Source organism: Numenius arquata, chromosome 1, assembly GCF_964106895.1.
Source record: "Numenius arquata chromosome 1, bNumArq3.hap1.1, whole genome shotgun sequence".
Taxonomy (NCBI): Eukaryota; Metazoa; Chordata; class Aves; order Charadriiformes; family Scolopacidae; genus Numenius; species Numenius arquata.
Window position 1 is genome coordinate 82,786,117 of NC_133576.1, and position 15,813 is coordinate 82,801,929.

At 41.5% G+C, this 15,813-nt stretch overlaps 1 protein-coding gene across 1 annotated transcript in view; it reads right to left on the reverse strand.

The window, feature by feature from the left end:
* Positions 1-5,534: 5,534 nt before the first annotated feature.
* UBAC2 (UBA domain containing 2) overlaps positions 5,535-15,813 on the reverse strand; it is a 94,451-nt gene continuing 84,172 nt past the window's right edge. Inside the window, exons 7-8 of the mRNA XM_074153550.1 lie at positions 10,445-10,567; positions 5,535-7,367 (exon numbers count right to left, since the gene is read on the reverse strand). Of these exons, the coding sequence (XP_074009651.1) occupies positions 7,260-7,367; positions 10,445-10,567 (231 nt within the window). The 3' untranslated portion in view covers positions 5,535-7,259. The remainder of the gene's footprint in view (positions 7,368-10,444; positions 10,568-15,813) is intronic.

Consider the following 15,813-nt stretch of genomic DNA (forward strand, 5'->3'; position numbering starts at 1 on the left):
TCGCTGGGCTGTGATAAAAAAACCCACAGGTGGGATTTCATAGTTCCTGGGACGGCCGGTCTTACGCTGGAGGTTGGAAGGGACAGAGACACGCACAGAGACATGAAGAGTGGAAAAAAAGCAGCTTTATTTTGCTGAAAAGTAAAACTGAAGACATTTCACAAACGGCCACTTTTGATTATGACAAATCATTCTTTAAGGTAATAACCCTTCTTTATGGCTAGAAAGTTGATAATAGTGTCACGTGCAGCCCTTTCTTGTTTAAATGCACATGAACGAGCTTTCGGATGACGGTGGTTTTACTTATGGTACGGGTAACCGTAGCATCCTGACGGCTGACTAAGCGGGATGCCTAAAATAATTCAGGTGGGAAAGGGACTCCAGGAGGTCCTTTCAGGAGGTTATCTGAGCCCTCCTCAAAGCAGGTCTAACCTCAGCGCTGGTCTGAAGAAAGCCTGTCACCTAAAAAGCATGTTACAATGGAGAAAGAAGAGCTGGCATGCAATAATACAAGGATATCAATGGTCTGAATACCCTGAAGGAGCCTGGCTGAGCTGCCGAACAGTTCTGGTGCACTGTTAATTTATCAAAGAAGTGTTGGCTGGAAAGGAGCTCTCTGCATCACCTCGCCCGACAGCCTCCTCAAAGCAGGACCACGGCTGGCATGATGTCAGGCTGCCCATGGCTTCGTCTAGCTGAGGCTTGGAAACTCCAGGCAAGGAGGCTTCCCCCGCCGAGGTGACGGTTCCAGTCAGATGAAAACATTTTCCCCGCTGTCCCGTCTGAACCTCCCCATCCTCAGCTGGTGGCTGTCACCCCTAACATCACCCACTTCTGCTCAGAAGAGCTTGGCTCTGTCACCTTTGTAACTCACATTCCTGTATGACTGTGGTGGTTCGGGGTCTGCCAGGAGAGCAGTGGTACGTAGCTATGGGTCTCAGCGAGCCTCCACACGAACACCGGAGCACAGGTCTCCAGCGGTGGCCAACCCTCCTTCTCAAGACCAAGGCGTAGAGACCTTTTTCCAGGCTGGAGCCTATGGCAGAGGCAAAGGCAAAGCTGTCAGGAAGCCTCCTCAGGAAAAGGAGGAGTATATACATAACCCACACGTAAACGGGGGGCTCGGTGCAGCCTCCGCGGCGCGGCTCCGCAGAGAGGAGAGGGGCAATGCCGGTTCCCGCCGAAAGAGGGAGTAGAAACCTTTACTCAGGGTTAAAAATACACCCACGAACCTGAAATAAAAAAAAAAATATACACTCGATGCAGCTGGTGCTTCCCACAACGCGTCTCCTGCCACGCAGGAACGCGGAGGATGGTTGTGAAGCGTATGGCAAGCACACGGCAGCACACTGGGATGGATGGATAGATGGATGGATAGATGGATGGATGGATGGATCCCTGAGGGCTTTCCAGGTAGAGAGTTATTACCGCACAGCACGCGGGTGTTTCTTACCTCACCCGAGGCCGCAGCCTATTGCCACACCGCCTCCTAAAAAGGGAAGATCGCATTTTTATCTAAGGGCAGCGAGCTGTTACGCTTTTTGTGGTCACACACTACTACCGTTCCTGCGTACGGATTACACACCTACGGGGTGCGAACTGAGATTTCCCTGGCAAACTCATGCTGTGACCCTCGTAGCTACCCCTTGTGAGCCAACCACTCCCCCCCAACACAGTGTATTTCAGGTTCCCCCTGAACCTCTGCAGAAGGGTGATTAGCTCGTGCAATCGAATGGAGTGCAGGCGGTAGACAGGATCTCTGCAGATGGCCTGCCCTTCTGATGGTGTCAAAAAGGCCATATCTTGATGGCAAATAAGCACGTGGAGCTCAAACAGCACTGCCTTTTTCCCCTTAGCCGTGGTTCCAAATTTCATGTTTTCCAGCTAAAACCAGGATTTATTTCCAGGGGAGCGCTGGGGGACAGCAGCTCCGGGCTGCAGTTAGACGTCACCTGTTAGTAAACCCCCCGCACCGCGCAACACACCTCTTCGGTCTCTGCTTTAAATGGTCCCGAGTTAAAGCTATTGCACGTCGCGACATCCACCTTTGCAAGCCAGTAAAATATTGTCATGTAAAAACGCACACATCCACTTCAAATAAAAGCTTCTCACCGCCAAGTAACAAGCCCCGGTGTGATTGTTCGGGCCAGGTAACGTGGGTGACTGTTCTCCTCTCAGAGAGGCACCCGTGCCTCTCCTCCCAAGCAAAGCCAACGCTCAGAAGGGGCGAGGGGCAAGCACAAGGTCTCCTTCCCACCCCCTTTACGCAGGAGACGCCCGTTTCCCCAGGAAGGTGGTGTGCTCTGATGGCACAGGGGATTTATAAATAACCTGGAGTGGAGAGTGGCGGGACCTGTGTCCTTTCCGGAGCAGGTTTCTCAGCAGTTGGGATGGGGTGCCAGAAGAGTCGGGTCGGCAGCGCTAAACTGCGCTTTGAAAACCAGCAACATCTGCTTTCTCGCGTCCTGTGGTGACTCCAGGGTTTGCTTCACTGCCGAGTGGCTTAGGGTTACACCGTTTTCTCTCTCGCTTACAGGTACTATCATACAAAACCAACAAAATGGAAGGATTCCCCTGAAAAGAGAGTGGAGTTTCACTACAAGATTAGCCACAATATTGATTATTTGCATTTTCCGCACAGAATCTCTGTGAATTCTTTCAAAACCGAGCGGAGCGCAACGTGACATCCCGCCCCGCTTCTGTCATCAGGTCTTTTCTTTCTGGCCTCTGCAGTCTATCTTCTGCTTTGCTCCTTTCCTCTAAACCCTTTATTCCACTCGGTTCCACCTCCCCAGTCTCCCTGAAGTCCTCTCCTTTGCTAATCTGACATTTGCGGTCTCCACTTGTCTCCGGGCAAAAGGCCAAATTCTGCTTTCGGTTCAGCCACTATGCCGGAATTCTTCACCCAAAGTACCTATATTCCTGCCTTCTCCAACCCTACTGTTCAGGTTTGGAAACAGTCCCTTACAAACATGCCTGAGCCCAGCCAACTTCTTCTTTCCTCTAAAACTCTCCTTTGCAAAAAAAATCAAATGACAACAGCTGACCGAGCCATTTGCTGAGATTCTCACCAGTCGCACCCATCCACCAGGTGGTACCGCTCCTGCGCTCCCAACATCGGCTCCTTGCCTTCTATTTGGTCTGAAAACAATTGGTGCAACCTGCTCTAGGTGGACCTGCTCTGGCAGGGGGGTTGGACTAGATGATCTCCAGAGGTCCCTTCCAACCCCATATCTTTCTGTGATCCTGTGGTAGCACGTACCCCTTTCAGTTAAGAGTGGACTTCCTGCGGTCAAAGCATCCCTTTGTATATGGAAACAGGAGGAAGGTAATCCCACCAAAAATTAAACCAAGCCCAGCATGTTTTAAATAAACACATACACATATCTATAAAGAGAGTAAAATAGGCATACGTGTGCATATATATAAATGCGTATAGTGCTTGTGTGTTCACGTGACTCTCCTAATAAAACAGTATTTATACTTATTTATATAAAATACTTAGTATTATGGCTACCCAGTTAAAGGAAGCTAATCTCATTTAGGTTTATCTTCTGGAAGAACACACACACACAAAAAATTAGTTGCACTGATCTATCAAAACCCCCCTATTAGTTCAAATTTGCACTGGGCATTTATTTTTCCTCAAACAGACGCAGTTCCCCTGCAACGTGGCAGCTGCAGTTTTTTCAAAGCGTTTTCAAATTTGGGTGCCTTTGCAACCACATATATACTCCAAATACACACGTTTGAGAGATGGGAGTCTTTGAATACAGGCTTTTAATTTTCTTCAACAAACTCTTAGCTCCAGTTAAACTCATCAAACCAATATATAAACATTCTCACTCACTCTCTGTATATATACATATGCATAGACATATATATATATGCACGTATATATATGTGCACAAACAGGAGCCAAACGTTACCATTCGCCCAGTACCTTGCGATAGGTTTTGCGTGCTTGTTCTTCTGCCTCAGAGAAAATTAACGAGACCTTTTCTCCATCCCATGTTCACAAAGGCACTGGGAAGCGTTAGGACGGCACAGGCTGGTACCCGAACCAACTCAGACAGCCTGCGTACCCACACAAGCAGCAGCCAACCTTTGACACTTGTTTTGGGAGAGGAAAATGGTTTTGGTAGGTAGGGAGCCCAATCGTTTCTGCATCTTAGCAAAAATTTAATGCTTGAGAACATGGTGGCTTCTCAGGCAGGTTTCCACAAATACAAACCTCGCTGTGGGTGTATTTCAAAGTATCACAAAGCCATCTAGGAAAGTCCCCAATAAATTACTCCAACGTTGTCTCAAAAGACAACATTCTCAGTCTAGCAGACAACATTTAACAGCAGCAACTACTTTTATTTGAAAATACCAAATCTTGGCTTTACTAAAACCCGCATGAATTTCCCAGGCGCTCAAAATCCTCTCCGTAGAAAAGTGTTCTGCATTCTCTCGCTGCCTAACAGATAACACTGGGACACACAGGATGTAGAAACTGTGTGATGAGATACTCAAAACCCTATCGACAAACACTGTGTAGGCTGTGAAAAACACACTCCTTGCATTCCCAGAAATGGTCCATCATGAAAGTTTCACCAGCAAGTGGAAACCAAATTGTTTTCCAGCTCTGACATGTGAATCTTTCTTCTATGGTTCTTGCACGAAACAGGAACTGTGTTCAACGGCATCCGAGACCCCTCCTTTTACCACTTCTTTTTTTTCTTTTCTTTTTTTTTTTTTAAATTGGAAATCACAACCCTGGAAGCGTTTTGAGCACAAACTGTTCCCACAGATGTCAAGGGGAGTTTTCAACTGACATCATCAAGACCTGAATTCTACCCCTTATGATTGACCACGTTTTGTGAAATGCCCAGCAAAATGGGGTTTCCAAACAACTGTGACACTTGGATACCCCTTGTACAGATAACAGTAAGAAAGGATTTAGACTTGGAGAATATCTACTTACGTGTCCCGGATGCCACTTGACATGTTTTAAAATTCCAAGGAATAACTGTTCTTTGTGCTTGTCCCTGGAGCAGGGCAATGCCTGACAGGGCAGAGGTCATATTTAGTTTACCTTGGGCTCGGTGGACCTTTATTTCCTACAGACAAAATTTGACTTCTGAAGTAATTCACTGGTCTTTATTGCTCCTTTTGATAAAATATTTGGGAAGGAAGAAGCTGTATGTTTCAAAATTAAAAATCTGTACTTGTTTCAAAACATTTAATTAGTTTACATACACAAATTATTGTAGGGCTTTTTTCTCCCTTACATTTGCCCATTCCTTTGTAAGACAGCAGGTTTCCAGAGTTCTCTGGGTACAGAAACGTCTCTAGCCTACACACACACACACACACACACAGACTCTCAGCTTCACACAAACAAAACCTTTCACTTCAAAAGCAGATCCTGCCTAAATAACGTGATCACAGCAGCAAAGCAAACCCTGGACAAGATTGATCAAAGCCCAGGAAAACACACGGTCATTCCAAAACCCGCTTATTTCACCCACTGGAAAACACTAAAAAATACATACAGGACATTGACTTTATTAAAAATGATGTCATGTGTTGAAAGCTGCACAAATTTTATGTCATTTCTGGATAAGGACCTGAATGCCTGAAGAACTTTTTTCAGTTTTATCAGTCAATTAAAAGAAAACAAAAAAGGAACAGAAAAAGGTATCTCTCTCTCCCTAAATCCTGTCTTGTAATTTCCCAGTAAAATTTCCAGGACAAGTGAGACTCTGCAGGTCAGTACTTTGGTACACACATGTTTGTTTGGATGTTCAAAACACCCTTTGCTCCTCTGTATTCTTTCACTTCCTTCCCTTTGCACCCGCTATGGCCTTTGTTATGCTTCTGATGATCTATATCTTATTCTAAATATATGTATATTAAATATGCCTGTGTGTATATAAATAGACACATACATTCACACAATGTACAAAAAAAAGTACATACAGAAACAGATTAAATGCTTGAGATACATGTGTAGATTGGTTTCATGGAGTCACAGTTGGGAATCTTGTATTACTTCACCCTGGTTTTATAGAGATGTTCATCTCTCCCCAATCCATCTCCTGAAACTCCTAAGGTGCTAATACTGAGCACTTCTGAGAGTCAAGCCAAGTAAGTTTGTTTATCAATCTAAACTTCACAATCAATATCGTATTACCTTGGCATTAGCATCCTGTTACCTCCTGTGTTAGCCTGAATCACCCTTTAAATTAATATTCCAGTCTGTGACCAACAGTAAGTTGCTTCAGACAGTGAGGATTCAGCAAATGCAGGGTCATCCACATCTTTGACAGTAGAAAACTAGAACTATATATAGAAAAGTTAGCTTTTTTTATCATTTTCTTTTAAGACAGTACGTAGCCAGCTCAAAAAATGAAACCAGCACATAGTACACTGAGCATACATCCATCGTTACGGAAGTCTGTCTGAATTAGACATGGAAGTCGTTCAAACCATTTCAGTTCTGATCTTATTGTATCATTTGATTCACCTTTATTGCTTGCAGTGAATATCTTCATGACCTGAACAGCAAATCACCCAGTTTGTAAAAATTTTAAATTTACAGAGGTCACTTACCATAGCTTGCAATACGCACATGAATTTTCTCACGCCCTATCTGCGTATTACGTGCTGAATGACAACTTTTATTGAAAAAGGAATTCAAGAAATAAAATATTACAAGCATTAATAAAACTTTCTGAAGAATGACATAATCGTCCCATAAACCTTTACGGAGTTGAAAATGAAGTGATCTTCAAACCTCTTATTACTGCAATCAAAAATCAAGTACTGTAAAATAGCATGTAAGCAAGAGAAATTAGACAGGTAAATGAAGAAAATGTGATTTTTCTTAACAGGTAAATCTAGTCGTTGTGGCTGTTGGAGCTTCTTTTCCTAGTCATTAAGTCTGATAACATGTTTAACAAGGATTTACAAGAAAAAAACCCACCTACTTTATTTTAAAAATAAATTTAGGTGATATCCAGTAATAAGTAGAAACTAAAGTTACTTCGAAAAGGATAACCGGACTAGAAACCACCAAGTGATCTGAAGGCTTGGGAACAGTTCACGTCATTTGTTAACATCACTTTGAATCACCAGTCACGCGGAGCCAGTTTCTCTTTTCTGACGCTCGTGCGGGGACGACCTTTGTGAGTCTGTCCAGCAGGTGGCTTTGATCCCCTTTCAGATGTGTACAAACCCATCGAGTGGAGTTCCTTCGCACAGAAAACCCATCAGTGCTGCAGTAGAAAATTAGTGGCTACATTTAAGTCATTATTTGAAGCCCTCAGAGCTTCTAGGGCATCTCCCCTGGAAAATCCCATTTCCATAAGTCGTGCAACCTGGTAAAGAAATAATACCGCTTTAAAACCAGGGTTTTATTCATGCTGTCTCCGCATTAGTCATATCGATAGTGTCAGAGATCACTTTTCCACCGATCAGGCTGTTCAAAATCTTACCTTTCCAGACAAAAAGCAAGCATGGCTATGCACTGTCACAACAACGTATCTGGGACAGCATGCTTGAAAACATTGCCACAGGCAGAGATGACTGCTTTCTGATAGTTTATTCACAAGTTAAGTTTGAATGAAATGTAAGAAATTAATTCAAACGTAACAGTTTGCTGAAAATGCCACACCTGTATTTTTTTAGCCGGCCCAGTTTTGGTAAAAGGGTAAAATAAAAAGTATGGCACCACACACACGACAACTACAATCTAAATATTCTCAAAACAGCGTAAGTCAATGACAGTTGACGGAAGAACTACCTGGAAAAGGGCATATTAAGCCAGTGATTTTGGTAATCAATAACCACTTGACCATCCCTCTTCATAATATCTGGTACTCGACACCTAAGCTTTTTCCTCTGTGCTAACAGATACTCACATCACCACATTTAAAAAGCAATGTAGGTATAACCAAATGTAATTTAAATTGGTTAAGTCTAATCTTAAGTATATTTAACATCTACAATTCTCAATTACATATGACTGAAAGTCACCCATATAACTAATTCACTTTTATAGTTAATCTTCCAGAGAGGGGAAAAACAAGGGGAGGGGGGGCAGCAGAGAGCAGCGTGTAAAATTAACCGTGGCCACTGGCAGCATAAGGTGTTCCCCGTCCTGCTCCAAATGGCTTGTGACCGCTTGTGACCAGAAACCACAGCTGCTGAACCTTGAAATTCTGGGCTACAGGAGCTCTCTGGGAGCTACTGCTGCTCCTCTTTCTTCTGTATGGAATCTGCGGTGCTGGCAGGATGCAGCTGAGCAGAGGCCGTTTACATCTCAGGAGGACTCTTCCCAGGGTGCAAGAGCAATATGCACTAGTACTGAAAGTACTTTAAATGCCTTTTAAAAGAAAGGCGCCATTAGAAGCAACCTCCCCTTCCTCTAAGACACCTCCAGAACTTTCAGTATTTTTAATCTTCTCTGCTTTGGCAGCTTACTGAGAAATACACTACTGCCAAGTAAGCCCAGAGGCAGGGGACTTCATTCCCTTAATCTAAATACACCGTTACAAAACGTTTGAAAACAGCTACCTTGGCTGCCACAATACCCAATATGCTACCAATCATTTCCTCCTTCTTCCCCCCCTTAGAACCCAACGTCTGTTTCTCACTTTCTTGTAGAGAGAGGAATGAATCGCTGTTTTCGACACCTCTGCAACAGTAGTGCAACTTCAAACTGGATTTCATAACCCGTAACTTTCTAAAGTTTCCTCTGTCTGATTTTTCATCTAAGACTGAGGTTTTTTATGAGAAAAAGGGCAAGCAGTGGAATAAAAGCTAACCACAGAAATAAATTTCAGAAGGAAGATTTTTACCTTAGTTGACATGAATTCTAACCTGAAGAACTGGCAGATGGAATTGTAACGTTCCCAGCAAGCATCGCGGGGAATAGATTCTAACAACAAAAAGCTCTTTTCATCTGAGTATTTTAACCACAGGAACTGAATCCAGCTCCAGGAAACAGAGATGTATACCGGTAACAGTAATTTAGGGTGCTAAAAAACCCACAACAAATGCAGAGATTTTTGTACTGAAAGCATTGCAAACGCTTGCAAATTTTATCTGAGTAACAGAAGAAAACTTTGCATTTCTGCCATTCTAAGACAGCTTGTGCAGTTATTAGTGTAGTCCTGAGAAATCAAAGGTGCTTAGATTACTTTTTCCTTTGCAGGGTAACTAGACAGCATTGCAAATGACAGCAATCAGGTGGGCTCTACAACTGCAATGCATGAGAAAATATAAGCATATATTGCTTTCATAAACCTGGGCCTAAAGATTTCAGGTAAGAATCCAGCATAAGTCAGACTAATAACTATTTCATTAGTTCCAGCCCAACAATAAAAGTTTCCATAAGCAGAATCTGTCAAAGAACTACAAAGAAACAAACGAACCCAGCAGGGAAATCTTTTGGTCCACCCCGTACCTGGCACTGAGGCCAAAACTAAGGCTAAACCACTTCAGGCTGGCCAAAACTTAAGTTTCTGGGTTTTGTCTCAGAAGGTGTTCTTTGGCATTCTTTTTGCCTTTTCCTATGTAGCCCAACGGGTTTGCAGTCAAAATCGCCAGTGCCGAAAAGGCAAAAAGCCATGACTTGATTTCTAGTTTTAACATTTTGAACATAATCTAACATTGAATTAAAACTAGAAATCAGATGATAGCAAAGATTGCTGTTTGGGACGATCTAACTTTAAACTATCTAGTAGTGACAGTGTGGTGCTAGCAAGGGTATCTCCCAGAAAAAGGGAAAGACAAACTCACCCTGGAAATCTACTCTTGTTCAATACAGAAAAAAACCCAATCTTAAATTCCCTAGTAAATCATCCTCTCTTTTGAGAATAAAACTATCAACAAAAGTCTGAAAGACTAAATCTGCACAGTAAGTCTAAATCTATCCTTGGTAGAAAAGACAAGAGACTTCTCTGTGGCATCAGTATGTGAAATCAGTCAACCCCATTATTGAGGGAAACATCCAAGTTTTACACCAAGTGTGTGTTGCAGTCCACAGTTGACGTAACATTCTTATTTCCAAAAAAACTACATGACTGAATCGGAAACTTAAGCTGGAGACCTCAGTGAAGGAAAACTTGCATGTCTACAATGAAATCTATTTGTCATTCTTCCTTCTTTGAAACATTTATCAGATTTGAATAGCCCTCACTAGTGAAACTTTCTCCTCTTTAAATACAAAAGGCAGTTACACATAAAAGCAGAAACTCCCAAGCTGATTTGTAACTCTGGTTCGGATGGCAATGACAGTTTGTTGTCTCTGTATTGTGACTGTTATCTGATATTCTAATTTATGCTACTACAGAGAATGTTTAAGAAACCACGTCAACAGATGATTAAAAAAATAGTAGAGGTAATTCCTAACCAGTTTTCAAATGCCATTTTACAATAGAGAAATGTTTACCTGCTCTTCAGAAACCTCGGTAGGTGGAGGTGTGTCTTGTTCAGACGGGCGATGATCTTGATAATTCGCATTATGTCTATGACGTAAAGGAGGAAACAGTCTATTCCAGTTAATCATCCCACCCTGAAACCAGACACTGCTGTCAGTCTTTGCAAAAAGAAGGACAGATATTTTTAAACAAAAAGATCATCCACTCCACATAATATCAAAGGCAAACATTTCAGTAAAATACTTTTATTTTAAACAACAAAAACTGCTGCAGTCTTTTATGCAGTCAAAATTGGTACTGGTTACGGCTTTATTAGTTATTATAAGGAAGAGTGCTGATAGAAGGAGGAAAGGATGTTTCACATCCATTGCAAAAGATTTGGTTTACTAGAGTGCTAGATTTTTGAGAGCTGAAGGCCCTGCTCTCTCTGCTAACAGGGATTTGCCTGGCAAGAGACACAACAGCGGGTCCTGCAAGTGCTTTGCAAGACTGTGCTGGAGTTAACCAGGGAAAGAGAGTGGGAGATATAAATCAGGGGGGACAAAGCAAAAAAGGATTCTGAGCACATCAGCAAAACCATATCAGGAAACTTGGAACAGTTTTGAGATCAGAAGCCTTAATTTTCTGTTAGATTAGTGTGAGTTAATTAATGTCTTGATCCTAATGAAGCACTTGAGCGAGAGACATTCATAGCGTTAATGTGAAATGTGTCCCTAAGGATTTTTCTGGATTGGGACATAAAACTGAAAGAGGGGAAGTTTAGATTTGATGTTAGGAAGAAATTCTTTACTGTGAGGGTGGTGAGGCACTGGAACAGGTTGCCCAGGGAAGCTGTGGATGCCCCATCCCTGGCAGTGTTCAAGGCCAGGCTGGATGGGGCTTTGAGCAACCTGATCTAGTGGGAGGTGTCCCTGCCCATGGCAGGGGGGTTGGAACTCGATGATCTTTAAGGTCCCTTCCAACTCTAACCCTTCTGTGATTCTATGATTGTGATTTTCACGCAAGCGATTACTTCTGTGATACCAATGCAACTCTTGCAGACACAACGACCACCTCACCTAACTTCTGTGTATTAAGCACCATTGCAAGATCTGGCCATATTCCAGTGCCAAAACATTTTGTAACTACATAGTAATAATAATAATAGTAATAATAATAATACAAACAACAGTAATGTATGGTGTAAATCACAGAACCGAAACTTCCAACAGCCAAGATTCAAGTCTTGTAATGATAAGATGTTCAGAATATGAAGTACAAATACTAAAGTAAAAGGTTGAAAGTTGTCCAGAAATAATCCATCTTCATTTTACTAGCTTACACAAACATTTTTTAAGGGATTTTGAACCACACCAAAACCACAGAGGAAGAACAAACCCTAATTTTCTCTTTTCTATACTTTTTGTTAAAACATCTTTTGCAGTTTGTGTTGTCCTTTTCCTCCTCCCCTGCTCCCTCTGTTACTATGGAGAAGATCCCCCCTCCCTTTCTGTATATATAGGACATGGACTTCCTTCCTCTAGTTGCTCTATTTTAGTTCTATACTGTCGTTTCTCAGAAGACCTTCCTCTTAAGAGAATTTTTTCTTTTCTCTCTCAGCGAGGTCTCTTCCTGCCTTTATGCACCCCTAGAGCATTAAATGTTGTCTGCTCAATCAGATCAGCAACAACTAAACCTGCTCCTAGACCAAAAAAATAAATATTTAAATTTATTTAGTTTTCCTGCCCTTTCCTTTGTTTTCTTCCTTTCTCTCCAGAGGAGACCCAACCAGACCAGACACAACAGGGGGCAGTGCAATCACCCTTAGTGATTTTGAATTTTTAAAAATGATTACGTATCTACCTTTCTCTTTTGCGCACTGTATAAAACATTTGCGTGAAAGCCATGAGGTTTTAAGCAAAGGGTTCCGTATAAGCCTTACGTTAGCCAAACAGCGCAGCGTAATAAAAAGGAGAACTGGTTTGTAGTTTAAACCCAGAGAGGGATCTCAGACCTCCCACTGACACCACTCCACTGCTCTGTGATCTTGGAAAATCACATCCTGTAATTCCCCGTCTGTAATTTTCCCCAACTCAGAATTATGTTGAGTTTTAATTCATTAACTTTGAACTTCCAAAAGTCTGCTAAGTTCTATAGTTCAGCAAGAATGCTGCGCTAATGCTGCTTTACCTGTTTTTATTCTTTTGAAAAGACCTGAGAGGGAAAAAATAATGCTTCCAAGGGTCATTCACGTTAAATTGGTGAATTGAAAAATGCTTACAGGACTATGACACATTTCTTTGTCAGAAGTCATACAGAATAATGCTTATGAAATATAGATTCAACAATAAATGAATTAATTTAGCAGTTCCAGTGTAACTGCTAATAATTCCAGTGTATCTCAAGATTGAAACAAAGCACTTTTCCATCTGTGCCCTCAGCTTCACTACAGAGCTGCCTATTCCAGTTTGGTTTTACATCTTCTCTCTCCTGTGCGCTGTCACATAGCACTATAAAGAGACTTTTCTACCTGCATACCCTAAACTTACAATGCATTTTAAATTAATTACTTTCAGTAAAAAAAAAACGCAGTTTCTTTACTAAGTCAGCTATTAAGTTTTGAAGATTTACAGCAGATATCTTGGTAAACTATAGAGACTGATGTATTCAGAAGAGTTACATGTGAAGACTACTAAACCTTTCCCAGAAATAAGACTAGACAAATTAGATAAAAATAGTTGTGAAAAAATCTTTTTCAATTGCCCTCAGAATATTCCAACTACCTTTGAAAACTGTGACAAACCCATCAGTTCTTAACTATATGAATGAGGTAAGAATATCCAACATATAGTGACAAGAATTAAAGGCTGAAACCCTTAATGGTATGTGAACACTGATGTTTAAGATGAATCTCAACACTACGGTCCATTTCTCATCTGCGCGTTACTTTACAAACTGCACCAAAACCAGGCACATTAGGCTTCTTTATCTTGACTGCAAGAAAACTGTTTCCCATCACAGACTTGCTTCTAATTACATGATGGACATGAACAAAGTCAGGTTTCAAAAAGCAAAGATTCAGGGAACCGCAGCAGGAACTATGGGACCAGTACTGGGGCCAATCCCATTGAGTAAAGGTAAGGAAAAAATTAGGAAGTGCAAATAATGTCTCAGATCCACAAAAGATGGAGATCAAGGCCATGGATTTCCAGTATGGATGGTGACTGCATAAAGACTTTCAGACAACCTTAACTATCACAGCAGAAATAATTCTAATCTGTGAATTTTAATTTGACCCCAAGCCAAGAGCAACACATCTTCATTTGAGTGAAGATTGCAAATTCCAGTTAAAAAAATGTGCAGAAGGAGATTTCCAGACCAATACTCGGCCTTGCCTCACAGAAACTATTTTGCAGACTTCACCTTCATAATGTTATGATGACTTCTGTATTCTAGTGGGTTTTGACTGTGCTAACACACTTGCGCTGCGATAAGTCAGGAAGATTTCACATCAAGATATCCAATCTGATCAATTTATTTAAGGGGTGCTTCTAAACCATCTGAGAGTCCCTACTGGGGAATCAGCAAACAGTATTTATGCACTTTAGAATATACCTGAACCCTGGCAACAGGGTGCTTTGTTACTGCCTGATAGGAGACAAAAATACCTAGGAGACCTTTTTATTGGTCTCTGATAAACCACTACTAGAAGAGGACTAGGAGAACACCAGTGATGCTGGAACTTCTGTTACAGGAAGACGGCAAACCAGTCACAAGTTTAGATGACCAAAGAATGAGATTTAAGAATGGACTGGATTAATGGAATGGGAAAATGGCAGCTCTTCATCGCAGAAAAAGTTGTAAGGAAATGCCATATTGATGACTTATTTTGGAGAGCTGCCAGAGTTCTACGTACTGAAGTTGTGCCTTATGAGGTCACATCCTTGATGTCTTTTTTTGTTTCAGGTTGTTGTTTTTTATTTTTTTTAATGGTGTCTGGGACAATACTGTTTACAAGGAAAGGAGTATCCTCTTTTCCTACAGAATAAGGAGGAGATACACATGCCAGTCTAGAGCTAGCAAATGTCTCTGTACAGCTTACTAAAACCTGAGCTATGGAATTTCTTTTCAAGCAACCTCCTTCCTTTTTTTTTTTTTGAAAAGGCAGCTCTACCTGTTTCCCATATATATACCTGCTCCTTGGCGTATTTTGCAAAACCACTTCTTATCCAAAGCTTGACAATTGAAAATGCTGTATTATGGACAATTAACAAATATCCAGTTAAGTAGCTGTGACATCTGCACCTATTTTAATTAGATTAATTTAAAAAGAAATGGCATAAAATGCTTTATAAAAGTCCTCTTGAAAGTGATGCATGTGGTTAAGATATTTTGATAATGTTATCTCATATATATGGTTAATGCCAACTCGCCATCTGTTTGCACAAACAGGAAGCACCTCCTGATATCTGTCCTGTTCACCTTTTCTTAACATAACAACCGCAGAGAAAGAAAAGAAAAAGGAAATTGCTTTGCATTTCATCTTTTAAAGTAACATTTTCAAAGTTTGCTACTCTGACATAGGAGCCGTTACTTGGTACAGACATAAATATTGTCTTACTTCTTTCATATAGAGCTTCATTTTTAAAAATGTACTGAAAGCAAGAAACACTTACTTGCTTTTCAGACGTAGTTTTTTCTACAAATTATTGACTCCGAAGTGCACATACTGATGATATAAACAAAGAAAAAGCATAGCCATGAATGACACAATGATACCTGCTGCCCTGAACACTGCATGAGAAAGATCAATGGCAACGGTGAAATTTCCAGTAGATTTATTCAAATGCCTAGCCTGCCTCTTATCTGCACAGACAAAACTTCTCTGGTTTTTTTGGTTGGGATTTTTTAAATTTTTTTTTACTTTATTAACTTCCTTCTTTTGGAAGGGGGCAGAAATCTAACAGTATCAGTGTTGTGAGCATTGTTCTTAGCGACGGAAAGAATTTTTCACCAAGGAAAGCACTCCAGCAATTTCTAATTTCTTCTGGAAGTTTATCCTACAGACAAGCCTCTTTAGCCAAGAAGCTCTGTCTCCAACTCTTAGTTCCTGCATCCTGAACTTTGATGCCTGCACTGTCCCAGAGGAGCTCGTGTATTCACAGAAGCTCAGAAATCCACATGTGGTCTTTTCTGAAGCCTGATCAGCTATTTCCTTTGAAATCGAGAAGGAACACCTTACACTGGCCTCTGAAGCTGCCTGAGAGACAATGGAAGGGATTTCAGCACAGGCACGATGCTTTCATAGTAGCTGAAGCCAGAAACGCCATCAGGCAGGCATATCCGCTCCTTGGAGGCAAGGTGGGAATGGCTGCTTCTGCTACTGCATTCAAGGGAGGTG